This window comes from Natrix helvetica, assembly GCF_964273705.1.
Source record: "Natrix helvetica genome assembly, chromosome: 1".
NCBI classification, from domain to species: domain Eukaryota; kingdom Metazoa; phylum Chordata; class Lepidosauria; order Squamata; family Natricidae; genus Natrix; species Natrix helvetica.
This window is the reverse complement of record NC_138548.1, coordinates 211,048,320-211,074,865: the sequence shown is the minus strand read 5'-3', so window position 1 is coordinate 211,074,865 and position 26,546 is coordinate 211,048,320. Positions and strand designations below refer to the sequence as shown.

At 43.4% G+C, this 26,546-nt stretch overlaps 1 protein-coding gene across 2 annotated transcripts; it reads left to right on the top strand.

Moving 5' to 3' along the window:
- The first annotated feature begins 246 nt into the window (after positions 1-246).
- LOC309384578 (transcription factor Sp5-like) lies at positions 247-26,238 on the top strand. Of its 2 annotated transcripts, none has more exons than XM_081938280.1 (2): positions 247-291; positions 24,845-26,238. In XM_081938280.1, exon 2 carries the CDS (start codon positions 24,968-24,970, stop codon positions 25,784-25,786), a length of 819 nt encoding a protein of 272 aa, XP_081794406.1. In that variant the 5' UTR covers positions 247-291; positions 24,845-24,967; the 3' UTR covers positions 25,787-26,238. The 2 variants fall into 2 exon arrangements, with proteins under 2 accessions (XP_081794406.1, XP_081794405.1); XM_081938279.1 differs by lacking the exon at positions 247-291 and adding an exon at positions 19,564-19,664.
- The last annotated feature ends 308 nt before the right edge of the window (positions 26,239-26,546 follow it).

Here is a 26,546-nt window from a genome sequence, read left to right as displayed (position 1 = left end):
GGGTTTCTGAATTTTTGCTGACATCTCCTTCTGTTTTCTGACTGCTTCATCTCTACCATTCTGGTCGTTTCCAGTGGAGACTTTTTAAAGTGATTATCCTCACTTCACTGAACTGTTTGGGGTGTGGGGTGTCTCTTGCTTTGAAGCACCATGTTTCCATTACAACTTCTGTCTTTTCCTTTCCTCCAACAGGAGAGGAAGAAAAAAGTGGAAGTGCTGCAGAATGGTCTACAGACCTACAGTCAGAAGCACAATCTCTCAATCAGCTCCCTCAGTCTATGAGAAGATGTGGTAAAATTGCAGACTATTATCTTCCTTTACTGAGGCAGACTGAGAAAGGCAGAGAGTTGACGTTTAAACCAGCATTCCCTCATGCAAACCAGCATTCCCTCATACAAACCAGCATTCCCTAATTGAAACACTTCATTTACCCTGGGAATTATGGATATAGAACACATAACACCTGGTAAAGGTGGGCTGGGCAGATATTTGAAAACAAGCAATATTTCCCTGGCCTGACCGTCTGTCTGGAATATTTGATGAGGGAGCAACAGACTTTGGGTGTGCATTGAAATGCTAAGCATGCCTCTAGCTATGCTCAATCTGCTCGCTGGTAAATTAAAGCAAAAATTAGAAAGTACTAGTTCAATCTCCACTGACCTCCTTTTAGGAATAAACAAAAAATTTGCAAACTGGCTGTATTCCTGGAAATTGCTCTTTAATGACACGTGGATGCCCAGAGTCACTGCACCAAGGCCCACTTCTGGGATTGTACACTTTTTTTCACTAGGATTCTTGTTGCAGATCTGGAACCTTTGTCTTATGCACTTATTCTCTCTTCCTTTCAGCATTACACACACAGAGTCTGTACACAAATGCACATGGTGATTCACAGAAAGCATCACCAACTACTAAGGGCCAGTAGACGAAGAGAAAACAGGCCAACGTCTGAAATTCCCCTACTGTATTTATAAAGCAAATGTACATTGAATTATATTTTTTTTGCCTTTACCCTCAACTTCTCCTCTCAACCTCCCCCTCCCACAATCTCTTCCCCCCCCCCCTATTTCCCAGCGTGAACTCTGTGTGCTGGCTCCCCTTGGGCAGCTTTGATTCACGCTGAGTTTGAAGATCAAGTGAAGCAAAAGGTAAATTCAGGCTCTTTGATCTGCAAACTCAGGCGTCTTCATTTCCATGTTTGATTTTTCATCACTTTCTGAACTGAAAAGGAGCCAGAACTATCAATGCTCACCTTACCAAGAAACACCCTGTGGGAAGCTACGGGGAGTCAGGATGGGAAGAAAATCATAAGGGCAGAGGGAGGGAAATAGGAAAGGATAAGGTAGAGTACACTAACGTAAGTGTGATCATGCAGCTTACACTTTCTTAACACATCGTCCAACTGTAACGATGCAGGGGGTTGGACTAGAAGACCTCCAAGGTCCCTTCCAACTCTACTATTGTATTATTGTATTGTAACTACAAGGTAATGCCCCAAAAATCATTTGCTTGTCCATTGCAATTATTTGTTGATGGAGATTTCTCTTTCTAACTAACACACGCTGACTGATTCATGATATATAGGGCATATATTTTCTGAATGTCATAGCTTGGGGCAACGGTGGCAAATTCAAGATGTGCGGATTTTGAGCTTATGGATAGTCAATTAGAAAAGACTTGCAGAAGAATGTTTTTGTTTTAATACGCTCACTATTGTAGGAAGATAAAACTCTGCTAGAAAAATGAAATATCCTGGGGAACATTGAAAAGGCAGAGTATTGTATTTCCCTGGATAAGAAATGAAGAAACATGTTTTTAGGCAGGAAACAGACTCACTCTTAATAGCCCCACCTTTGTCAATGGGCCATGCTCAACCAAACCTAGACTCAAAGCACAGCCTACAGAGTTGCCCCTGCATGGCCCCATGGGAGTCTGACAACCAATCAGAATACAAGCTCAAGATCAAAGGTCAGAGAGGGCATAAAACCAGGGTCTTTCAGCATCTCGACTCCTTTTCTTCTTCACCCAACATCTTGAAGCATGTGATCACTTTTCCCCCAGGACCTCAAACCATGTGGTCCTGTCCACCATTAAAACCATCCTTCTAAGCAGCCCCCATGTTACCAGTGTCTTTCTCCCTACTTGGAACCTAAACCCAGAAGGACATTTCTTCCAACACTATGGCACAAAGATGGAAAAATATTGAAACACACTCAATTTGCAGAAATGGCAAAACATTTGATATGTTAGATCAGGAATAAAACAATAAGTACATTTATAAAAGACTGGAAACCTTTTGTGGATTTTATTCTTGCTGAAAATGAGGAAAAACTGAACATTAATTAAATGTCTTTCTTCTATAAATGAGAATTTATCTTCAAGCCATCATTAAAATATACCATTTTTTTAAAAAAAAATTTAAACGACAGTAAGAGGAAATGGGGAGAAGGGGCACACATTTTTGCCTGTCAGAAATGGAGGCAATCAGAGAATGCAGTTTGTTTCTCTGCATGCCAGCGAGTATGAAATCATCCTAGAGAGGCCAGAATTTCAACAGGTGGATCCATCCCGCTCCAGAAGTATCACTTTTTCTCTGGTTCCCCTGCCCAGAGCTGGGAAACTTAATACAGAGAGAGGTGGTTGCCCGCCTCCCAGCCTTGTTTCTTTTCTCTTTAATTGAATGGTATGGGACCGGCAGCAGATGCTGCTCAGATGCTGAGTACCATCTTATGCTAAGCAGCTATCTTCAAAGCTAGGCCGACGTGGCACAAGCAAATTGGACAAGTCACCAGTTATCCACACAGGGCTCCCGGGTCTTTGTACAACTGCACCGAAACCACTTAGCTGCTTCCTTTAATTTCCATCATCTAAGGTGGTAGGAGAGGAGATGAAACGGAAGCTAGTTGAGGGAAACAGATTATCCTCCTGAGCCGAGGCTGCTTGTTGTTTTTCCTTCAGAGGAGAGCTATGTGCAAATTGCTGAAGTTTAAAGACAGCTGTGGGCAGCTGCTGGGAGACTTGGTGAAATTTCACTTTGGCAAAGAACTTTAGGGAGTGAAAAAGGATCAGAGTCCTTCACAGTTAAGTACTGTGCAGGAAATGGGCCTCTGGACAGGCTTAAAACAGTGAGGCCTGGAGCAGGCATTGTTCATAACTATCCAAGGTTTGCATTCTTTTCTTATCTGGTAGATAAAGAGTTCTTATCTCATTGTATCCATATCTTATCTCATTTTCAGCCTAACCTACTTGCATAGACACACTTATCCATGTTTTGGGGCCTCCTGGTTTTACTCAATCAGGATTGACAAATAGAAGGCCAAGATTTTGTATATACACAACCCTGCAATTAGAAAAGTCAAACAACCAACAGATCTTATGCTACTTTTCAAAACCTAGAACACAATGAGTGCATCAGAGGTGGTATTTAGCAGGTTCTGACCAGTTCTGGTCAGAAATTTTGAGTAGTTCAGAAGGAGCTTGGTGGAAGCTCCTGCAAATACCACCTCTGACTGGCCTCACCCCCATCTATTCTCTGCCAGCCGAGTCCCAGATGATCGGGAGGGAATGGAGATTTTATAGTATCCTTCCCCTGCCATACCCACCATGCCCACAGAACCTGTTGTAAAAAGTTTTGAATCCCACTGCTGGAATGCATCTAATTTTAAGTCACCTCCTTATGTCATACAAAAGACAGAATACACACTCTCTCTCCCCTCCCTCCTTCCCCCCCCCTCTCTCTCTCACACACACACACTACAACAGCCAGAAAAAGTCAATTTAAATGGATAGAATGAAGCAAGAGGTCTCACTCTCCCTTGCTAAAGACCACAGAGAAAAGCCAGTTCTTCCAGAGTTTGGAGAGAACTCGTTCCCAGATCTCAATAGATGTCATTGCTTAATTTAAGGAACCCAGAGTGCACCAAGTCAGCAAGATCTAATTGGCAGGGCAGATGTAATAAAACACAGATGGTCCCTCAAGTAACCAGGCCTTTCTAGGTAACAACATTTTGTATTGCACCTGGAAGCAAACTGGTGATGAGCTCACAAAGTACAGGTGTTACATGGCCATACTGAGGCATGCTCATCACTGCCCATGCCATTGCATTCTAGACCAGCTTAAGCTTTTCGGTAATCTTCAAGGATAGCCCCGTACACAGCACATTGGCATTGCATGCTGCGAGATGACTATATAAGCAACTGTCATAGTGCAACTGGCACAACAGACAAAGTTGTGCAAAGGCGAATCTAGGAAAGCCACTAGATTGCGCACTAACCTTGAAAGAGAAAATACAATCCCATCTGTTAGATTGGGTAATGGATAGGCACACACAGGCTTAATGGTATCAACAGCTCTTTATTAAGTACAACAAGTGAGAACAATCCAGCGAAGTTTGAGTCTGACAGCAGCCCTTTTATAGGGAGCTGTCAGACCATCCGACCAATAGGATTAAACCTCTGTTCCCACCAGAACAGAGGACCTTGGTGGAAACCACTGTAGTTAGAACAAATATCTAACACCCATCCCCTCTTGGATGGAACAATCCTACTTGTTATGTAGTCACGCAGGTAGGTGGGCTTTGGGGTAGCTCTGCCTGACCTGCGCAGTTCAGTAAGGGTTTCCTTGGACAGGTTGGACGGACCTGTTTGCTCCACAGCTCTGCTTGGTGGAAGCTCCTGGAACCTTTCACAGGCTGGAGCTTCTAGAGCCTGCTCGCTCGGAGCTTGCTGCGGGCTGCAACAAAAGCAGATAAATTTCCCGGTACACTCAGGTTTGAGCTGGCCGTGGAAGGAGTGAGTGTTTACACTGTTTGGGTAGGGCTTTGGCTAACTCATGCAGGAGTTACCTCTGGTTGTCTAAGAGTGGAACCTCTTTACTCCAGCCACTGCAGCCAAAGCCTCATGGTCCAGCTGGCTGTAGTTCCACTCTGCGGCAGACAAGGTCCTGGAGTAAAATGTAAAAGGGGCTTCAGTTCCATTGGGCATGCGGTGGCTGAGGATGGCGCCAATGTCGAACAGGGAAGTGTCGCGGGTCAGTACCAATGGCAGGGTCTGGCTGTACTGTACCAGGAAGGAGTCTGCCAACAGGAGTCGTTTTACCGTGGCAAATGTGGCAGCCTCAGCTTTGCCCCAGGACCACTTCGCGTTCTTAGACAGGAGATGGTGTAGGGCAGTGGTGGGTTTCAAATTTTTTTGGAACCTACTCTGTGGGTGTGGCCTCCTTTGTGGGAGTGGCTTGCCGGCCATGTGACCTGGTGGGAGTGGCTTGGCAGTCATGTGACCAGGTGGGCATGGCTAACTTGGAAAATGTGGTGAAACTCACTTAACGATGCTCTTGCTTAGCAACCAAAATTTTGGGCTCAATTGTGGTCATAAGTTCTTTTTCTTTCTTTCTTTCATCTCTCTCTCCCACTTTCTTTTTTTCTTTTTCTTTTTCTCTCTCTCTCTGGCTCTTTCTCTCTCTCTCCCTCTCTCCCTCTCTCCCTCCCTCTGTCATTTTCTCTGGGTGTCTATCTGTCTGTCTCTCTCTCTGTATCTCTGTCTCTCTCTCCTCCTTCCCCCATCTCTGTCACTCTGTGTGTGTGTGTCTGTCTGTCTCTCACTCACTCTGTGTGTGTGTGTGTGTGTGTCTGTCTCTGTCTCTCCCTCTGTCTCTCTCCCCTCCCTTCCTCTCTCTCTGTCACTCTGTGTATGTGGGTGTGTCTGTCTCTCACTCATTCACTTAATCACTCACTCTGTGTGTGTCTCTCTATCTTTCTCTCCCTCCCTCCCCCTCTCTGTCTCTGTGTGTGTGTGTGTGTGTGTGTCTGTCAGTCTCTCTGATTCCCTCCCTCACTCCCTCTCTCTGTCTGTCTGTCTGTCTCACTCACACACACACACTGTGGTCACCTTGTTGAGTGTTCCAATCACATTTGAAACACTCAACAACTGGCTTGCATTTATGGTATTTTGCAGCATTCTGCAGTCATAGGACCAAAATATATGCTTTTAACCATATATTTTGGTCCTATGACTGCAGAATGCTGCAAAATACCATAAATGCAGGCCAGTTGTTGAGTGTTTCAAATGTGATTGGAACACTCAACAAGCTGACCACAGTGTGTGTGTGTGTGTGTGTGAGTGAGACAGACAGACAGAGAGAGAGAGGAACAGAGAGGGAGTGAGAGAGGGAATCAGAGAGAGACTGACAGAGTCTGACAGAATCAGAGAGGTACTTTTAACTACCTGGCAGCGGCGTTTTTCCTTGGGGGGCTCCTCAGAACATCCTAAGACTTCGGAGGGAGGCCTCCAGCCCGGAGCAGGAGCAAAGCCCCTTTTCCAACTGGCCTTTCCTCGCTTGGAGGGCTTCGGAGGGAAGCTTCTGCAGAAGCCCGGGTGAGTGACAACAAGTTCCCGCCGTTACGAAGTCTCGGAGGCTGTAATTTTCTGAGCTGTGCGAGCGCGCCTGTTTTCCACGGCGTGGAGCAGCAGCGAGGCTCTGCGAGGCGAGCGATGATTGCGGAGGCCGTCAACGGTTCCCCCTCGCGTTCCTCGTCTTCCCGGATGGCATCCTGAGTCATTGCCGGCCTCGCTGCTGCTCCACGCCGTGGAAAACAGGCGCGCGCGCACAGCTCAGAAAATTACAGCCTCCGAGACTTCGTAACGGCGGGAACTTGTTGTCACTCGGCCGGGCTTATGCAGAAGCTTCCCTCCGAAGCGTTCTGAGCCTCGGAGGCTGTAATTTTCTGAGCTGTGCGCGCGCGCCTGTTTTCCACGGCGTGGAGCAGCAACGAGGCTCTGCGAGGCGAGCGATGATTGCGGAGGCCGTCAACGGTCCCCCCTCGCGTTCCTCGTCTTCCCGGATGGCATCCTGAGTCATTGCCGGCCTCGCTGCTGCTCCACGCCGTGGAAAACAGGCGCGCGCGCACAGCTCAGAAAATTACAGCCTCCGAGACTTCGTAACGGCGGGAACTTGTTGTCACTCGGCCGGGCTTATGCAGAAGCTTCCCTCCGAAGCGTTCTGAGCCTCGGAGGCTGTAATTTTCTGAGCTGTGCGCGCGCGCCTGTTTTCCACGGCGTGGAGCAGCAGCGAGGCTCTGCGAGGCGAGTGATGATTGCGGAGGCCGTCAACGGTCCCCCCTCGCGTTCCTCGTCTTCCCGGATGGCATCCTGAGTCATTGCCGGCCTCGCAGAGCCTCGCTGCTGCTCCACGCCGTGGAAAACAGGCGCGCGCGCACAGCTCAGAAAATTACAGCCTCCGAGACTTCGTAACGGCGGGAACTTGTTGTCACTCACCCGGGCTTCTGCAGAAGCTTCCCTCCAAAGCCCTCCAAGCGAGGAAAGGCCAGTTGGGAAACGGGCCAGAAGACAAGGAACAGCAGTGGCGGCGGGGAGTCAGCCCCGATGCAAAAAAAACGCCAAGGGGGCGGGGCCGGAAATTACTTCCGGGTTCATTCTTCAACCGGTTCACACGATCCGGTGCGATCCGGTAGAAACCCACCACTGGTGTAGGTGCTCAGCAACGGTGGCTTTCTGTTTAAGAAAGACGCTGTAAAAATTAAGAAGCCCAAGGAATGCCTGCAGCTTGGTTTGATTGTGAGGTGTGGGGGTGTCCTGAATTGCTTTGATATTTTGGGTGGTTGGGTGAATCCCAGAGCCATCGATTAGGTACCCTGAGAATTCAACCCTTGGCACATTAATTTGACATTTCTCTTTTTTGAGGCAGAGACCTTTGTCTCTAATTCGAGCCAAACTGTTCGTACACCTTTGAAAAATTGCACCTCATTTGCAGCCGATACCAAGATGTCATTGAAATGGAGGATGACTCCTGGAATCCCCTGCAAAAGCCATTCCATGGCGCTTTAGAACAGTCCAGGGGCGATACTAATACATCTCCGAATTGCAGGCGATGACATTTGAATGCACCCTGTGCGTAAACAATGGTTTGGGCCTCTGCCGTAGCACCACCTACAGGCAATTGTTGGTATGCCTGAGCCATGTCCAATTTAGCGAAAAATTTTCCGGGGCCTAATGAATGAAGGAAATGCTGTACAATGGGTACAGGGTAGGCGCTTTGTTGTAGCGCTTTATTTATTGTGCACTTGTAGTCCGCGCAGATGCGAACAGAACTGTCAGATTTGACAGGTGTCACTATAGGGGTCTCCCAGTGTGCATGATCGACCGGCTCTAGGATTCCCTGGCCTAACAGCTTGTCAACTTCCCTGTCAATTTTGGGGCGGAGAGCAAAAGGTAGTCTCCTGGGTTTTAGCCTTATTGGGGCTATGTTGGGGTCCAAACTAAAGGAAATTGGAGTCCACAAATACTTACCTGGACCAATGCCGAAGATGTCCTCAAACTCCTTAAAGATGGATTCAGCGCCATCATCTTTCAAGGCATTGATACCGGTCACCTCTAGGCCCAGGGCTTGGAACCAATCTAGCCCTAGGAGGCTCTGCAGGTTGCCGCTGACCACTGTCACTGGGAGTTTCCCGTTGAACTGCTTGTACTTCACTTGGAAGATGCCTTGGCCCATGATGGGGACCCAGTTTCCCTGGTAATTGCGTAGGTAGATGTCAGGGGTGCGAAGATGCTGCTTCTTTAGGCTATGGATAACCTGCTTTAGGGTAGACCACAGTATGATGGTCAGTGATGGCCCGTGTCGATCTCCATCTCACATGGAGAGTCCTCGAGAGTTTTCAGCTTTTTTGGCCACCTGGTGCGGACTTGGCCGATTGACGTGTTTTAGGTGACTCTATTATCACCCTCTGAGCACCATGGTGGCTTCTGCCAGGCCCCTTGGTTGGGCCTCTGTTGGCGGTTTGGTGCACTTCTAGGCTGCCAGGTAGTGACAGGGAATTCGCTCCAACACACCTTGGCGATGTGCCCCTTTTGCTTGCAGCGCTGGCAGGTTGCGTCACAGAAACAGCAAGCTGATCTGGCATGGTCTCCTCCACAGCTAGCGCAAGGCGGGAGATGCGGTTTGAATTTGCGCGCTGGCTGGGAGCTGCTACTGCGCATGCAGTAGCTGTCATCTTCTTCGCCTTCTGAGCTCTCGGGCTCTGCAGCCCCGCGATGTACGTGTGTACTCTTTTGCGCATCTTGTGGAGTGCTTTGGTGCTGCAGAGTCTCAGTAGATTTGACAGCTGATTTGTCCAAGGCGATCTGCAGAATGAGGTTAGATTTAGCGAGTAACCTCCTCTGTAGGTTAATGTCCCATATGCCACAAATTATGCGGTCCAGAATCAGCTCCTCCAGGTCTCGGAATTCGCAGTACGCTGTGGTCTTGCGGAGTGTTGCAATGTACTTGTTAATTGACTTGCCCTCCTTCTGGTTTCTGAAGTTAAACTCGTGCCAGCGAACGTGTTTGGACTGCTTGGGCGCATAGTGGGTCCTCAGCGACTGCTGATGCACGGACCAGGCAACTGATTGTAGCAGTGTCGGCTCAGAGAGGGCCAGAATCAGCTCCTCCAGGTCTCGGAATTCACAGTACGCTGTGGCCTTGCGGAGCGCTGCAATGTACTTGTTAATTGACTTGCCCTCCTTCTGGTTTCTGAAGTTAAACTCATGCCGGCGAACGTGTTTGGACTGCTTGGGCGCATAGTGGGTCCTCAGCGACTGCTGATGCACGGACCAGGCAACTGATTGTAGCAGTGTCGGCTCAGAGAGGTCTTTCGCCATCTCGAACACTTCCCAGCCACAGTACCCGAGGAACATGTTCTTTTTGCGGCCTTCAAAAAGGCCTATGAGATTGTTTGCCTCGAGGAAGCAGTCAAATCGTAGCATGTACGAGTTCCAGTGCTCGGTGACTGGGTCATACAGAGTCGGTGGGGCGTGCATGGCCATTTTGTGTTCAGAGGGCGTTTTGAGTTTGCCGCTCAAAAATGGCTGCTCGAAGCCGCGCTGAGCTCCGGGCTGGATGTATTTGCTGGATTGCTACGCTCTTTTTGGTTCGCCTAGTTGCCTTCCAATCCCACCTTCATCGCCAGTGTTAGATTGGGTAATGGATAGGCACACACAGGCTTAACGGTAACAACAGCTCTTTATTAAGTACAACAAGTGAGAACAGTCCAGCGAAGGTTGAGTCTGACAGCAGCCCTTTTATAGGGAGCTGTCAGACCCTTCGACCAATAGGATTAAACCTCTGTTCCCGCCGGAACAGAGAACCTTGGTGGTTTCCACCACTGTAGTTAGAACAAGTATCTAACACCATCCAAGGTAAAAGATGAAACATCTCCAGATCTGAGTGCAAAAAAATTGGGACTGGAAAGCAATATTAGGCTTGCAGTTTGCTCAGACTGCTTTACAACATACAACAAGTGTATGTCAAGGCTGTACAAAGCTTCAGAAATAATTCAGAAAAGGTGCTTCTGTGAACACAGCATCCTTTTGACTCAGCTGAATTTCTTCCCTAGTCATACATCTTTTGCAACCTTGAAAAAGATGCAACTACATTCACACTCCTGCATGTTTCAAAGGTTTTTTAAACTGAATCTGAGCCCTTGTATATATCCAATACACATATCAGCCAAACTGGGTTTATCGTTTTATGAAAGAATATTCCAGTTATTAATGAAGAGCTCTTTTAAAATGGCAGCTACTGACCAAAAACGACAAAATAATAGATATTCCATGGAGGCACTAAAGCATGAAATAAGTTAGAAGTGAAAAGTAAAAGTCATCCTTCACAGTTAAAACAATTGGTCAACTTTTATTCCATACTATCAGATAACCCGGTGCTGCCCAGATATTTATTTATCCCAACCCTCCTTCCATGAATGTTGCGGCAATTTCTAATGTTGGATTTTCCCTCTTACCAGAGGGAGCCCCCTTGTGGAATACTGTGAAGCCGTTATTATGGCAACTCTACTGCGCTGTATAGTAGAAGCCATTTTATGGCAGTACGGTAGAAGCCATTTGAAGGCACAACAGGCTGTATCTTAACACACATCCCGAGGAGTGTTAGGGGTGCTTTACCCTCACAGTATTTTTTTTCCAGAAAGTAAGTCATCTGTGTACCAAGTTTGGTTGAAATTGCTCGAGGTGTTCCAGAGTTATGCTGGAACATACACACAGATAGATGATAGATAGATAGATAGATAGATAGATAGATAGATAGATAGATAGATAGATAGATAGATGATAGATAGATAGATAGATAGATAGATAGATAGATGATAGATAGATAGATAGATAGATTTATAGATAGATAGATAATATCAGGATAAGATATAGCCATTGCTTCTTAATTAAAATACCAAGATCACTAATTAAAACTTTTTTTAACAAATCAAAATGGGTCCATAGCAATTCCTTGTTGAAGAAACAAGTAAGATGAGATCTCAGTAAGAAAGAATATGAAAGGTCATATGTTTTTCTTCTTGCTTCTCTCTGTGAGGCTGGAACAGTTACTTACCAAGTTCTTCCACTCACCTTGCCTGACCTCCCTCCACATTGTACCACCTGGATATCAATTCATTTCTGTCTCAGCCCAGCAATTACAATCTGGCCTCATGTTGAGCTGAAAAAGCCTGACCTTCCAATAAGCAAATTTCTTGCCCTAACTTCTAAACTTGGTATCCTACTAGAAGGATTCACCCTACATCTCCATCTGCAAAAGGACTGAATCTTAGCACATTTTACGATTTTCACTTTGGGAGAGAGAGATTGACAATATTCTGGAAGGTAATAAATGAAGAGAATTACTTATTTATTTATTAAACAAATGTATTTGGTCACTCAATTCATGCACAAGTAAGTCTGGATGACTTACAACAGGGGTGTCAAACTCAAGGCCCGTGGACTGGATGTGGCTCGCAGGGTGCTTAGATTTGTCTCTCGGGACCACCCTGGAAACAGCAGTGAAGAACTGGTCCATGGTGCCTCTGTCAGCGAAAACGGAGCTGTGGAGGACTGCGTGCAGCCCTCCTAAGCTCCATTTTCATTGGCAGAAGGTTGCAGGGGGCCGTCACAGCCAGAAATGGAGCTCGGGAGCCCGTTTTTGCTGATGGAGCGCTTGGGTCACTACATGTGCCCCTGACATGAGTGACATCAAACTGGAGGGGGGACTGTGTGAGCATGCATGGGGGCCAGGGCACATGTGCAGGGGGTGGGGTGCATGCGTGGCGATCACGAGCACATTGCATTTTAGGGGTTCAGGTGCATGCTCACGCTTTGGGCACTCAGTCCAGAAAAGGTTAGCCATCACTGCCTTAGAGGATACTAGAGAACTTCTTGTTAAATCTGCATTCTGGCCATCAGAAGGTAACAGAAACTAATGAAGTATGGCAAGCAAGGCAGAAGAATTGGTAAAGGTTCTAAGCAAACTATGCCAGCAAATCTGGAGAAATATGAGCAGCCAAATGATTGGATGATGTCAATCTATATATCAATATTAAAGAAAGGAAGCATAACAGATTAAACAAACTATCTCCAAATATCCTTAATTTCAGATGCTTGTACAATAATATTTAAAATCACCTATTGCAGATTAGAGCCAAAAATGAAAAGGTAAATCCCAGATGTCCAAGCTGGTGTTGGAAGAAACTTCCCTGGTTTGTTCCCAGCTGGGAAACAGTCACTGATGCTGAGAAGAAATAGACATGGAAGCAGCTGCCAGAAAAGGGATCTTTTAATTCAGGAAGGCAAGAAAAGTAGTGACGCAGTTGGAGAATTGTTGGCTTGCAAGCAAACTTGGAAGTGTGACTGAGCCTTTTATTCTTTTTTTTTTCAATTTAATTTTTATTTATTTATTCTTGTAAAAATAAAATCATACAAACATAATTTTAAACATATATTGCCGTCACCGCACAAGAAATCATAGCGTTTAAATAACCAAACTTAACATTACCATCCTAATAGTAGGCCTAATATTTAACACCAAGATTTACACTATATGCAGCCCATCTAGTCAGCGTACCTACTTCATCAATTCTTATTCGTCCTTTAATTTCTGATTAATATTATTTACCAGTATCTGATTTAAACATATATTATTGCTTCAGTTGTTATTATTCGGTCGTTCCCGTACCCAATTATACCACCTCCTGAGCCTTTTATTCTTAATTCCCCTTTGAAACCCCTGCAGCTTGATGGGTTTTGATGGGTTTCTGATTGCCCTGGATTTTGTTTTTTTCCTGGGTTAATCTTCATCCCAGGTCTTTTTCCTGTTCTAGGAGTTAATCCTGTCAGGGAGGCAGGAAAAAAGGAGTTTCGGTTTACCTTGGAGAGTTTATTTTTAGCCTGATTCCCCTTATCTTAATGGCTCTACTTAAGTGTTCCTTTCAGCTGGTGCTTTTGCCTGGGGTTTTCTTAAAGGGGGAAGGGCTGCCTTGAGTCTCTTGGCACTGTTTCCTGAGGTTTCTGGTGCTGTGAAGTTTTTGAAACTGTCCTTTTGGGGTATACTTCCCACACTGGTTGCAGAAAAACCAAGGATCAAGAAATATGCTGGTAAACTGAGAAAGCCAAAAGGTACCAAAAATAAAACAAGATATGCTTTATTGATTATAAAAAGCATTTTGATTATGTTGATTATGTCAAGCTATGGAATATCCTCAGGAAAATGGAATCTCAGAACATCTTCTTGTCCTCATAGAAAATCTGCAGAGAAGATAGAAAGCAAGAGCCCAATTGGATCATGGTGAAATAGATATGCATATATATTATCTCCTTATTTATACAAAATATATTAAATATATTTTCACAGGCTAGATTGGAAGAAAAACTGTGGTTTAAAACTGGATCAACCAATAGTGTTTATTATTTGGTGGTTCTGGATAGCTCAAAATGCAAAATAATTGCAACCTTAGTCATGGAGCAAAACAACAACAAAGGGAAAAATAGGGACTAAGATTAAGATTAAATATAATGACAAGTACAACAACTGGTTTTAAAATTCATAATTTGAAGTGGAGGAAAGTTTCTGCCTTTTAAAAATGATAATCAACAGCAAAGAAACCAGAGTAAAAAAATACACACTTGGTAGATTGGCAATGAAACTCTCAGAAAAATATTAAGGTTCCATGACTTATCTATACGTACAAAGATCAGAACTAAGCGGGCAATGGTTTTCCCTGTAATACTCTCTGGAAGCAAAAGTTGGACTTTAAAAAGGCAAGAAAAAATTGAAACTTTTGAATTTTGGGGGGTGAGAGGAAATCTCTTGAGAATACTTTGAATTAAATTTAACCCCCCTTAACGTAAACCTAACTTCCCCATCCCTCTAATAGATCATAGAACAAATTAATCCATAGTTCTCATTTAAGGAAAAAATGATCAAATTCAAATGATCATATTCTGCATAAATCATATAAAAGCCCAGCTTCCTTCAGAAATCCACAATAGAACTTCTGGGAAAGGTGGAAAGCAATTGAATAAGAGGACACCCAGCAGTATGGTGGATGGTTTAATTAGAGCAGCAATAGATGCATTATTGGAGGATCTATTGCTGCTCTAATCGACCCATTAGTGCAGGAGGACCTGACGATCCAGGTTTGGGGGACAGCAAATTTGGAGAAATTCTATCTACATGGCAGCTAGAAGTTGAAGTCAACATCCCCATTTATTTCTAGTGTCTGTCTCTCATGTCCATCCAAAAATAATGTAAAGTTCATTTTGGAAAATAACTAATCGAGTAGGAAAGTATATATCAGTGTTGGCGAATCTTTTCGGTACCGAGTGCCAAAATGGGGGTATGTGCGTGCTGGAAACCAGAAAAGCAACTACCCAGTGTGTATGCGCCAAGGGGGAAGATGATCTTCTGGTTTGCAGCATGTGGATGCGCTCCGGCCAGCTGGTCTGAACAGAATAGAATATGACAATGTCCCTGGTAACTTTGCTTTCCTGTCAATGTATGGGCATTGGTTTAATCTCAGGGTAATGGGATTATCAACCTTTGAACTCAAAGTATAGCCACAAGTAATATGCATACAGTGATGTTACTACTGCTCTGCATGAATTTTCCAAAGCACCTTTTTCTTCATTATCTTGTTGCCTAAAGAAGCTGAGACCATCCTTGGGTTTTCAAGCATATTGTAATGCATAGTTACAATATGCTTGAAAGTTAACTATGCATTTTGGATGCATAGTTACTGACAGAAAATATGATATAACATTACTAAAACCAAGTTCACACTATTTAATGTTAAATTTCCCAGAGTAATTTTTTTGAGGTTTTTTTGGATGGTGGAACAACATTCAGCTGTTTGTTTTGAACAACCCGAAACAGATTTATTTATTTAAAAAAAACTTGGTCAAACTCTAGGTAGCACATATTAACCTGTTATTAAATATAACAGCTGAGATCCTTTTTCCCAAATAAGAGTTCTGTGTTTCAAAAGGGCTAAACTGATTACATAAGAGATATTCTTTCTGCCACTCTGAAATTTTCTCTCCCTTAAATTCACTTAGTCTGGATGTTATATGCTATACAAGGAACAAATGCAAAATATTGTCTCCAACTCCATAACATTAATTCAAATAGGGATAGCTTTTAATAAATATAACAGGAAAATAATTGTTGACATGAGCTCATTAGCTATATTTTCTTTGCACATAAAGTCTAGGATTCACTTCATAACTTTTGCCAACAATGGACCAGCTGCTTAAAACCATCAATAAATTAATTAATATTTTGTCTTTTTAGCCACATCCCAACAGTCCTCCCCAGCTCTTCATCTGAGTAACAGATTCCCATGAAGTTATTCCTTCAATTTTGGGAAAAGGTAGAAGTGGCATGGTAACAAATCTAGAGTAAAAGGGGTAAGGTGGTGAGATCCAAATTTGCAACTCTTGGATTATCTTGAGATTTTAAAGCCTAGTGTTGAAGCAAATTTTCCTTCTTGTATTTCTGAACTCAGTTTAATTGTTTCATAATTATTGCAATATAACACTTTGAGTTGATTTTGGTACTGGTTTCAGGAAAATCAAAATGAATAAGATAATTAGTGTGCCTCCCTGCCCCCAAATTGAACCCTAGATGTTGACTTTTTGTTTCCAGTAAAACTTCATGAACACACTCCATGGATTAACAGTTCTTTTCTGGGTCATAACAATAAACCCATATTTTGTTGGCTATCACCATGCTGTGATGAAATGTGTACCTTGTGCGTGAAAATAATCTGACAAATTTGAGATCTTGAGGCTTTGATCTCTGCCATCAGCATGAGAATTGAGGAAACATTCTGATACTGAAGAATGTCTATAATGTAATCCAAATGTTAAGTGAATGTCAAGCTTGACAGAAATTTCTCTTTGAGTGATCCTCTGATTGTCCTTAACAATTCAGCTTTCTTGATCAGATAAATCAGCTCTTCCCAGTTCACTATCTTTATATATTCCCAATAATTCATGCTACAGATAGTCCTTGCTTATCGTTCATTTATTGAGCAGCCAGTCAAAGTTATGCTGATGCTAAAAAAAACAACTCTGTTTTCAAATTTCACAGCACCCCACAGTCACATGATCAACATTACAGGCAGTATGCATTGTCCTGTGCTTGATCTGCATTTTTCTTTTTCCCCTTTGTGGATCAGAAATATTGGAGAGTAAGGGATTGTAAGAGAGTAAGTTATTGCTCTTTTATACATTGAAAACAGTTCAATTATACTGGCAGCAGGAAAAGACGAGGCAAAAAGGGTGCCTATAGGAATCATTTTTTTCCTTGCCACCCTCCTAGAGCAGAGAGGTTGGAAAGATAGAAATTTCAAGAGAGTAGTGTAATCTGTTTGTGTAACATGCTCAGGATTCCCAACCCTGGGCTACTGGCATGATCACAGTTTTGAAGCATATAAGGCAGAAACTCAGAGTCAGATGACAAAACTAAAGCTGAATCTGTGAAATTGAGTAGTCTTATCTTTTTCCAGCTAGAAAGTACAAAGTACCATGATTTCCTATTTAGCAATCACCACTTTGCTTAGCAGAGTTGTGTGCCTCACTTAAGATTGTTAAGCAAGGACTATTGTGCTCACATCAATATAGCCATTACCTTAAACAATCTGCATTTGACAATGAATTTCAATTGGGGAGGCTTCTTTGACAGTCAAAAATTCAGTTACAAGGCATTGCTTAGAGTGCATTAATATTCATTAAATGCTTCCATTGCACAATAACAACATGATCTTTTTCACAACAACTTCCCACTAACTGAAGTGGAAGAACAGAAGCTAAAGAACACACCAGAGCCCCCATGCAACAATACTGCCACCTATCAGCAATTTATGACATTGGGGGCATTAATTTTCATTCATCACAGTTAGATAGGACGCTTGTGTTTAATAGTGTGAAAACCAACACACATTGACAAATGAACTGGGATTGTAGCTGCCAACTAGGATTACCATATATGGGTTGTATAACTCTAGAGGATCACTAGGCGTGGCAAAGTTACATAGCAAAGTCCTTCTTCTATATCTAGCAGTGATCTGCATGTTTGAGGGCTGGATAAGGTAATCCTATGCCTATGCCATTCATTCAATCTCTGTCTATCCCAATATTTTCCTTATAGATAGAAACTGTGTATACAGAGCCAGTTGGGTCTAGTGGTTCAGATGCTAGCCTAGAGACCAGGTGAAGACGAGTTTAAACCTCCCTTAGATATGAAAGCCAGCTAGGTAATTTTGGGCTAGTTGCTCTCTTTGTTAGTTGCTCAGCCCAGCACACCTCACAAGGTTATTGTTAAGCGGAAAATAGGAAGCAGGAATGTTAGGTATGTTCACTAGCTTGAGTTGACTAAAATATTTTAAAAAGCAGAATAAAAATGTAATAATAAAAATGCCCAATCCAATCAAAAAAAATCTGACTTTTATCTCTTCTCCATAAAAAGACAAAAAGAGTCTGGATAGTTAATGTGGCATTTCCTAGACACAGCAAAATAGATGAGAAAAAACTGGAGAAAAATAACAAAACACAAAAGACCTGCAAAGAGATATGGAAAGACAGGGGCAAAAGAAAGCACAGCTAGTACCAATAGTAATAGGCACCTTGGGTACAATCCCCATCTGGAGCACCATCATGCCATCAGCCTTGGCAAAACCACCATCAGTCAATTGCAAAAGGCAGCTTTATTTGGAACAGCTTACATCCTGTGACAATACATTTAACACCATCTGCCTGTTCCAAGTCCTTGAGAAGGACTCAATGGATAAAGGGATAAAGATGCCAAATTCAGTCCAAACATCTGGCTGACTGTGCCATGAACAATCATCATCATCCTACAGAATTTAAGCATTTATAGATCAGGTTTACTTATGACTCTAAGCCAGAGGTTGATAAAAGTTAAGTGACAACTGACTCACACCTTAAAGTCAGTGGTTTACAAATCAAATAGTTAGATGAATACACTAAGCTCATGATGGCTTATCCATGGACTCTGCATCAATGAAGATCGGGAACACTCAATCATGATCTCTCTACCTTCCCATCTCTTACTCAAAAGACAATCACTTGGGGATCCCAAAGGTCACTCTGGAGGCAACTGGATTTTTTTTGAAAAGTTTTATTTTATTTTTCTTACTCATACATGCATACATTTCACAAATATACATTTCTCATAGATATTATTATTATACATTATCCTTTAACATTTATAATTCAATTCCTCCCCTAAAGATATAATAATATATTTGACATTGCTTTCCTGCCATCCCGTACAGCCATCTTATATTACTACCCTACTTCTTCCCTCTCTTTCTCCTACCCTCCCTTCTTCTTACTTCTTTCCTCCTCTCCTTTCTCTTTTCTTCTTCCCCTTCCTGTCCCCTACTCCTCCCCTCTTCCTTCCCTTCCTACCCTCTCTCCTACTCTTGTTACCCCTCCCTCCCTCTCCTTTACCCTTTCTTCTTTCCCTCTCCTTTCCTCTCTCCTCCTCTCTTCCCTCTCCTCCTCTCTTTCCCTCCTTCCTTGTCCAAAGCAACTGGACTTCTTGTTGCTTTTCTTTGAAGTTTGCCCTATGTCATCCAAGAAGCTTCTTCAGTTCTGACAGGATAGTGGGGAAGAAGCTTCAATGTCAGAGCTGAAGAAGCTTCTTGGACGAGAAGCCAAACCAGAAGTCCAGTTGCCTCCAAAACAAGCACCTTTGGGACAACCTGGATGACTGAGAATCTCCGCACAAAATCACTTGGAGAGGCCGGCCCCGTGTTGGACTCTACGTGGGATCGGAGCGATTGCAACTGAGGCCTGGGACCTGTCTGCTCCCTCCCCGCTCTCGGCCTTCCGCAGTGTCCTTTCTAAAGAGATAAAAGGAGCAGCCTGGGTCTCTTGATCGCACGCAAGCCCAATCAAGGCCTTTTGCATCCGTAACAAGCGGCCCAGCGGGGGAGCCCGGCCCTTAAAGGCGATCTAGCCAGGCCCCTCTTTGAAATCACCCAATCTATTTTAATGATTGGTTCGCTCGGGCGACATCAAAGGCGCCTCCAATCGCCACTCCTGATAGGCTGACGGGGAGCCAAAAAATCAAAGTGTTGGGAAGCGGGGGGAGTGGAAGTCTGAGCGCAGGAGGAGAAAGATGCAGGTTGGGAAGGACGGGGGACTTTCCGCATAGAGAGGGGAAGCGAAGCAGGTGGCCACGTCGGGGCTTCCTGGCTTTCTTGCTCAGTTTATGAGTCCTATCCGGGGATAGAGTTTGGATGACTCCGATCCCAATGGCAACTTTGGCGGTGCCGAACTCCGCGAACCACTTCGCCTCCTTCCTGCAGGTAGGAAGAAAGCTTCCCCGGGTTAGAAAAGTGGCGTGACCCCCACCTGGTTTCGCCTCATGCTTCCTTCGGGGCCTTTAACCGGGGGAATCGGGGTGTGCGGTGCAATTCAGTAAGTGAGGATTCCCCTGATGCGGAGATTGAACAGTTGGGGGAAACTTCACCTGTTGATTTTTCAGCCTGTCGTTTGGCTGCTAAAATACCCGACCGGCGCGGTTTTGCTATGGAAGTAATGGGGGGAAAGCGCGCTCCCAACATCTTCCTGGCAATCCTGTAATGTTTCTGTTGAGATGTAAATCCCATTAACTCAAAGGAGGCTTCCTCTTGGATTCGCATAAATGTGATAATCCCAGAGGAACTCTGGAGTAAGCAGCCTTGCCTTGAAGGGATTAGGTCGCAGGCATATCATTATTCTTTATTAACGTGAAACGAAACATAAAAAAAGAAACTATAAAGTCGTAATTAGCAACCAACAACCAACTGATTGTAGCACATTGATGTATATCACCCTGTCTAATTTGACATTCTGTGAGAGATTGTGGAATTACAGTTGTAAATTCTGAGGAGATGCAGCATTTCTTGATTGTAGGGAATTGTAAGGCAAATTATTTTTTAGACTTACTAAAAGGACTGTTAGCCTCTGAATTTTCCCTGTGTGTAACTACATCTGCTTTCCTTCTCCCTATCTCCCACTAAGGTTTCAGTATTGAAACCTGCGTTCTGGTTTTAAGGAATTGCTAAGCAAGGACTCTGAGGGAGCGGAAGTGGATTTCACCTGCTGTGTTCAAGCTAGGCTAAATTGCTCCTGAACTGTAGGGAACAAATGGGTGCAAACGAATAGGAAATGTACTAGAAAGATGCTAATTTTGGACTCTAGCAACTCTGCTGAGATGCCAAAAGAAAGGATAACCATCCTAACTGCAGGTGATTTTTTTTAAGCAGGTGAGCTCAGCTGAGATTTAGATAGCAAGAACATTTTGAAAAGTGGGGAAGGTAGTTTGTGTCTCTAAAGAAACAGAAGTTGACATATGTGCTATTAATTTGGGGTACATACATTTTTAAGGGTTGGGGGAAGAATTGTGTTTATTTTGAATGAAAACATTACTTTTCAACTATATATTTGTTGTATGACTCCTGGAATGTACGTTTATGGTGTGCTATTTTTGGTTTATGGATACTAAATGTATTTTAAATGTCTAATGAAGGTATTGCATTTTTATTTTATTTTTCAAAATGAGTATATTATATATATTGTAGAAAGTGGGAAATAGATTCTGTTGTGCTTTGTTCAGTGCCAGGAAGACTATTTAGAAATAGACTACAGCTCAGTAGTGTAGCTTTACTTGGAAATGGTTGCAGATTGAGTTCCCACACATCTCCTCCTGAAAAGCTAGATACTAAATTATTGGAAAGAATTTGCCTAAGACCTGATAAGCCACTGCAATAGAGCTTAGAAGATATTAGTTGGACATCTTATTCTAGCTAGAAGGCCACACTGTTTGAGTAGGGAAATGTGACATTTTAATGCCTATTGAGGCAAATTTAAAAAGTCACAACAACCCTTTAAGACATTCATTAGGGGAAAAATACTAATTTTCTGTATTCTAACCACAGGCCTAGATCATTACTGTCACCAGTGCTTAGTTGCAGACTCTTCTCCATGTATCCATTTGCACAGTTCCCTGATTGACTGTGAGTTTGCCTTTTACCCATAATATTGGCTTTTGGGGGCTGGGGGTGGTAAGCCAGCATTTCTTCTGACTCCTCACTGACTTATTTAAAATCGGAACTTCATCAACCTTCCAGCTCTTAGGTGTAAACAAGCTCTTATCTGCTGCAATCTATTTATTGCAAGGAAGGGGAACTTGAACAAAGAACCATCTTAATCCTTCAGTTTCTGGTCAGTTTTACACTCTTCTGTTTACAAAACCAATGCCCAACACCCCAAACTGCCTGAGAATATTTTCCATGCTGATAGAAGTAGCAGGCACAGAATTCCCGCCTCAGACCGCCTTTAGATACTCACTTTTTCTCCTTACCATTCCACGTGTATAAAGATAGATAGAGAGATTTTTTATACATCCTAATTTGATCTGTTGTGAAAAGCAGTCTGGCTGTAAGAATGTCACTGTGCTGTTTTTTCTGAGATCACAGCTAATAAGGGCTTTTTAAGTAAGGAATGGCATGGTTCCTTCACAGCAGGGAATTCTCCCAGAAATGGCAAATGACCGGCTTAAAACATATTCTTTTTAAAAAGTGCTGGTCATTCTCCTGACTCTTTCTGCTATAGGATATTCATTGCTTCAAGAGCTGTGGCAGTTCAGGTGATAGACATGGCTTAAGTTCCATTCTCAAAACTCTCCTGTTGATCAGATGGATAAAACTTTTATGAGTTGGAGCATTTCCTGCCTGTTTGCAACTGGCCTGTGGAACAGCTTCCACTGAATTCAAAATGACCCCCTTGCTAGTAGGAATGTATAACAATGATATACTTTAATACAGATTTGAAAAAGTTTTTTAAAAGGATTTGGGAGCTATTTCCCACTTTTCATACACATACTCCTCCATTAAAAGGTGGCACATAACTGAAGCATATTCAGCTTTTAAATTCCTATCCCTGATCCTGGTTCTCTCTCTCTTCTTTTTTTTGGTTCTCTCTCGCAATCTATGGCTTTACTATACCTTTTCAGTAGGAAATAGTCTAGTGACTTTGGTTTTATTAAAGAGAATTAGCAAGATTTTCTTTGTTGCCACGTACAGAGTTTTGCATGGGGTTTGAACTGGCAACTAAGGGAAACGTTTAAACAAAACAAGGGTTTTGTAGGCAAGATGAATGACTTTAAAAATTATTTTTCAGCAAATATAGAGAAAATTGTTATGACATGAAATCAAGTGACCAAGGAAGTTCATAGTAAAGTACCATCTTGATTTTGGGGAATGACAAAATGAAAAACATAGTAACCAATCCTGTTCACACACAATTTTCTTTGCAATTGCTCAAAAGTTACAATCACTTTAAAATGTTTCACTCTCTTCATAATTCCAAATATAATACAATTAAAGCTACTCCAGGAAAGCCAATATAACAAGAATGGGACTAGAAGCCAGTAGATTCTGGATGAGATTGTATAACTGCCATCATCAATGGTCATGCTGCCTAATACTGGTGGGAGTCAGAATCCCTCATCCTCTTGTTCCTACTTGATGGTGATTAATTCTAAAGTTTCACCACTATTTTTCCAAATATTCTTAAAGGTAGTACAGAATGATCCTAGGAGCGATTTTGTTTTTAAACCCAGAGTGATGCAGCTACATATTTTGCATCATCTCATGAAATGATAAACAGATGTGCTCTTTTTTAAAATTCTAAAATAGCCACAGTTAACATTCCTGTCTCGATTTTCATCTTTTTCCAATGCAGATAGTCCTTGACTTACGGCTGGTTGCTTAATGGCCATTTGAAATTACAACCTACCTGGGAAAGGGAACTTATTACCCAGATCCAAAATGTTGACAGTCACTTCTTGCTGTGACTTTATTTTGGGTGCTCAGCAACATAGCCACATTTACAGCCATTTGTAGCGCACATTTTACAAAAAATCAGCCCTTCTAGTTTCTATTAAAACTGCACTATAGTGAACAATGGGTTCGTTTTATGACTGCAGTGTTCACTTAACAATCGCTGCAAAAGACACAATCGTGTCTCCATTTCTGTTTTATGACTGTTACAACTGTAATGGGCAAGCTTCATTACGGTCGTAACTTGAGGACTCTCTGTATACATTCAGTCAGGATTTATGAGTAGAGACTTCCTGCTTAATTGAAATGCTCCTAGGATTCTGTCTCCTCTGCTTTTTTTCTTCTTCTTAATATATTTCAATATTAAAAGATCAAAGCAGCATAATGGGAAGAGTTTAAAACAAAATTGGGACACAGAAACAAAAATCAGTGAAAACCATGCCAAAGAGAAACTATCAGTACCTACAATACTAGGCCTGAAGCCTCGACAGGTCCGCACAGTATGATAAAATGTGCCTTCTACACTTCTGAGGAGTTGCATCAGCTTAAAGCCTTTTCACCACATCAAATCAGCTGCTTTGCATTCGGATCTTTCCCCCAAGCACAACCTCAGGCAATGAAAAATGGCTTGCAGATCTTTTGACAGGCTTTTAACTTGAAGGCATAAAAGTATTGCTCTGAAGTGGATTTCTAGTAGAACCAAAGCAGCTTCATAAATTGGTCCTGCTTCTCTGAGCCCTCCTTGTTATATTTGTCTTTTTTTTTAAAAAAGATACAAAGGTTTGAAAATAGATATTCCTGTCCAATGCATAATGCTGCTGGTTAGGTTATAACTACAGCAAGTATTTATTGAAACATCTTTAAATATCAATACTTGTCAAAATTCTAAAATTTCCAGAGCCCACAATGGCTCTGGGTAGCACATATTAATAATTAAAACAAACCATAACCAACAAAAAAAGTGGTCAACATTTAGAGCTAAAATTCTAAGATGAATGGGATGAGACCTATGAGACCTACACTTATTTAGTGTTCTTCAAAAAGTCTCTCCCCCCCCCCCCAGTAGTTAGCCATACAGTTATATTATATTGAGGGATGGGAATCAGTTGGTTTGAATCTTATCTCAGTAGGAGACTAACAGAATTGGCAACATCCAAAAGATTGAGTCCCTTTGATCAGAAAGCAGATATTGTGTGTCGAAAGTATCAGATACCGAATTAGGGCTTAGTGTAAACCAGACCTGGTCTTCCAACTCAAGTGACTCCTTCCTCTAAAGAATGAGAGGAAGTGATCTGTTCTAGCTGCTGACCAACATGCATTGTCCAGGCATTTTGAGAAAACTGCTTCTGTGCTTATAGACTATGACAGATGTTTGGTCCAATTCCCATTGCAGATCATGGCAATTTGAGACTTAGATGAAACATCACTTACAGAGCCAAATTAAAGATCTGTGTATGATAGGGGAGGAGGATAAAATGGCCATACATTTGGTTACCTTAGCATGGCAAGCAAAGTTAGTCAGAGGATGTATGCAAAGTGCAAAATTTAGCAATGTGCTACAGGGGATGATTTGCTTGGACAGAGTTTGAGTAGGGGGTTGGTTAAGGATTTGGGATGTTTAACATCTATACTCACGCTCAGTCTTTTTTGCTCTGCTTCAGGACCGCTCTCCCAACTCATCTCCAGAGGACATCACTGTCAACTATCCCACCTTGGCCTTCCGAGCAGCACCTCCACTTCCCTGTTCTTCAGCCAGTTCACCAGGGTCTTATGAATCTGTGGGGATGTTTCAACTCTGGAGCAATGAGGTGCCATCACACTCTCACACAACCATGGCATTTGGACGACCCAAGATGCCATATCATGAGCAGATGGTGGCCAGCAGTTGTGGTGCCTCAGCCCACGAACTGCCGCTGACACCGCCAGCTGAGGCCATCTACTCCTTGGAGTGGTCACCTGTCAAGATGTTGGCACCCACAGTGCACCCCTCATATACTTTCCCAGAAGCCCAGGAGTCCTCCAGTTTTCTGCAAGGCCCGTGGTCTTTGGGTCCAGCTGTCCCTGCCGGCCCGTCCTCCACTGATGATGCCCCTTGGTGGACCCTGCAGCAGCCAAGCAATTTCCCTCTGGGACATCCATTAGTTCTCAGTCCCCAGCCTCCCCTTGCACCATTCCTGCAGAGCCCTCCCAAAGGGCTGTTGAGTACAGCTCGCCGTTGTCGTCGCTGCAAATGCCCCAACTGCCAGGGAGCCAGCAGGTCCCATGAGGAGCCAGGGAGGAAGAAGCAACATGTCTGCCATCTGCCAGGGTGCGGCAAGGTCTATGGCAAAACCTCTCACTTGAAGGCCCACCTCCGCTGGCATGCAGGCGAGCGCCCCTTCATTTGCTCCTGGCTGTACTGTGGGAAGAGCTTCACTCGCTCTGATGAGCTGCAAAGGCACATTCGGACACATACGGGGGAGAAGCGTTTTGGCTGCCAGCTGTGCCCCAAGAGATTTATGCGGAGCGATCACCTAGCAAAGCATGTCAAGACCCACCAGGGAAAGCGGGTCCGGAATGTGGCTGTTGTGACAGCAGCCGCAGTGGGCATCAAGCGAGAGTGATGTTAAACAAAGAGGCCTTAAAAGAGCAGAGATGAGGTCAAGGAAGCTAGGCTACAACAGGGTTACGGTATCTGGCTGCAAAAATCTGGACACCCATCAGATAGCAGCAAAGAAATTGGTTGTTTTACATACTTTTGCTACCAGCTGCTGATTTAGAGCCCTTGCTAAGGTGCAACTGAATTCATTTTACACCCAACACTAATATTGCCCTATCATATTGTTTTCTCAAAAGCCTGGCAACTATAGGTCAGTGGGATGCTATGAAGTCTCAGCCAGAAAATCCTGCCAATGTTGGCTAGCAAGAATGAATGATTGGCTAGGCCCATTAAAGTCAATAGTGATGCTTGAGCCCCCTCAATTCCATTGGTATAAAAACAGGAGCAGGCAGATACCATATTTTTTGGAGTATAAGACACATCGAGATATTGAAGAGGTAAATTTTTTTAAAAAGTTAGTGCACTCTGCAGACCTCCCAAACCCTCTGCAAGCCTCATTTATAGTGAAAAACGGGGCATGCAAAGTTTGAGAGGCCTGCAAAGTGTTCCTGGGGGCTAGGGGGGTAAAAAACTAGCAAAAAATGGCCTGGATTTTTTTGTGAAAACAGGCGCATTTCTTGCCAAAAAAGGGCATGCGTAGCCTTTAGGCGGCTTGTAGGGTGCTCCTAGAGGCTGGGGAGGGCAAAAATGAGGAAAAAGTCATTGTTTTTCACTTATTTCTGCCCTCCCGAGCCCCAGGAGCACTCTAGAAGCCTCCTAAAGGC

Bases quoted from the DNA above. Each gene is read 5' to 3' on its own strand.
- LOC309384578 (XM_081938279.1), top strand. From the start codon at position 19,596: ATGACTCCGATCCCAATGGCAACTTTGGCGGTGCCGAACTCCGCGAAC. The intron at 19,665-24,844 runs GTAGGAAGAAAG...GCTCTGCTTCAG, and splicing joins ACTTCGCCTCCTTCCTGCAG to GACCGCTCTCCCAACTCATC.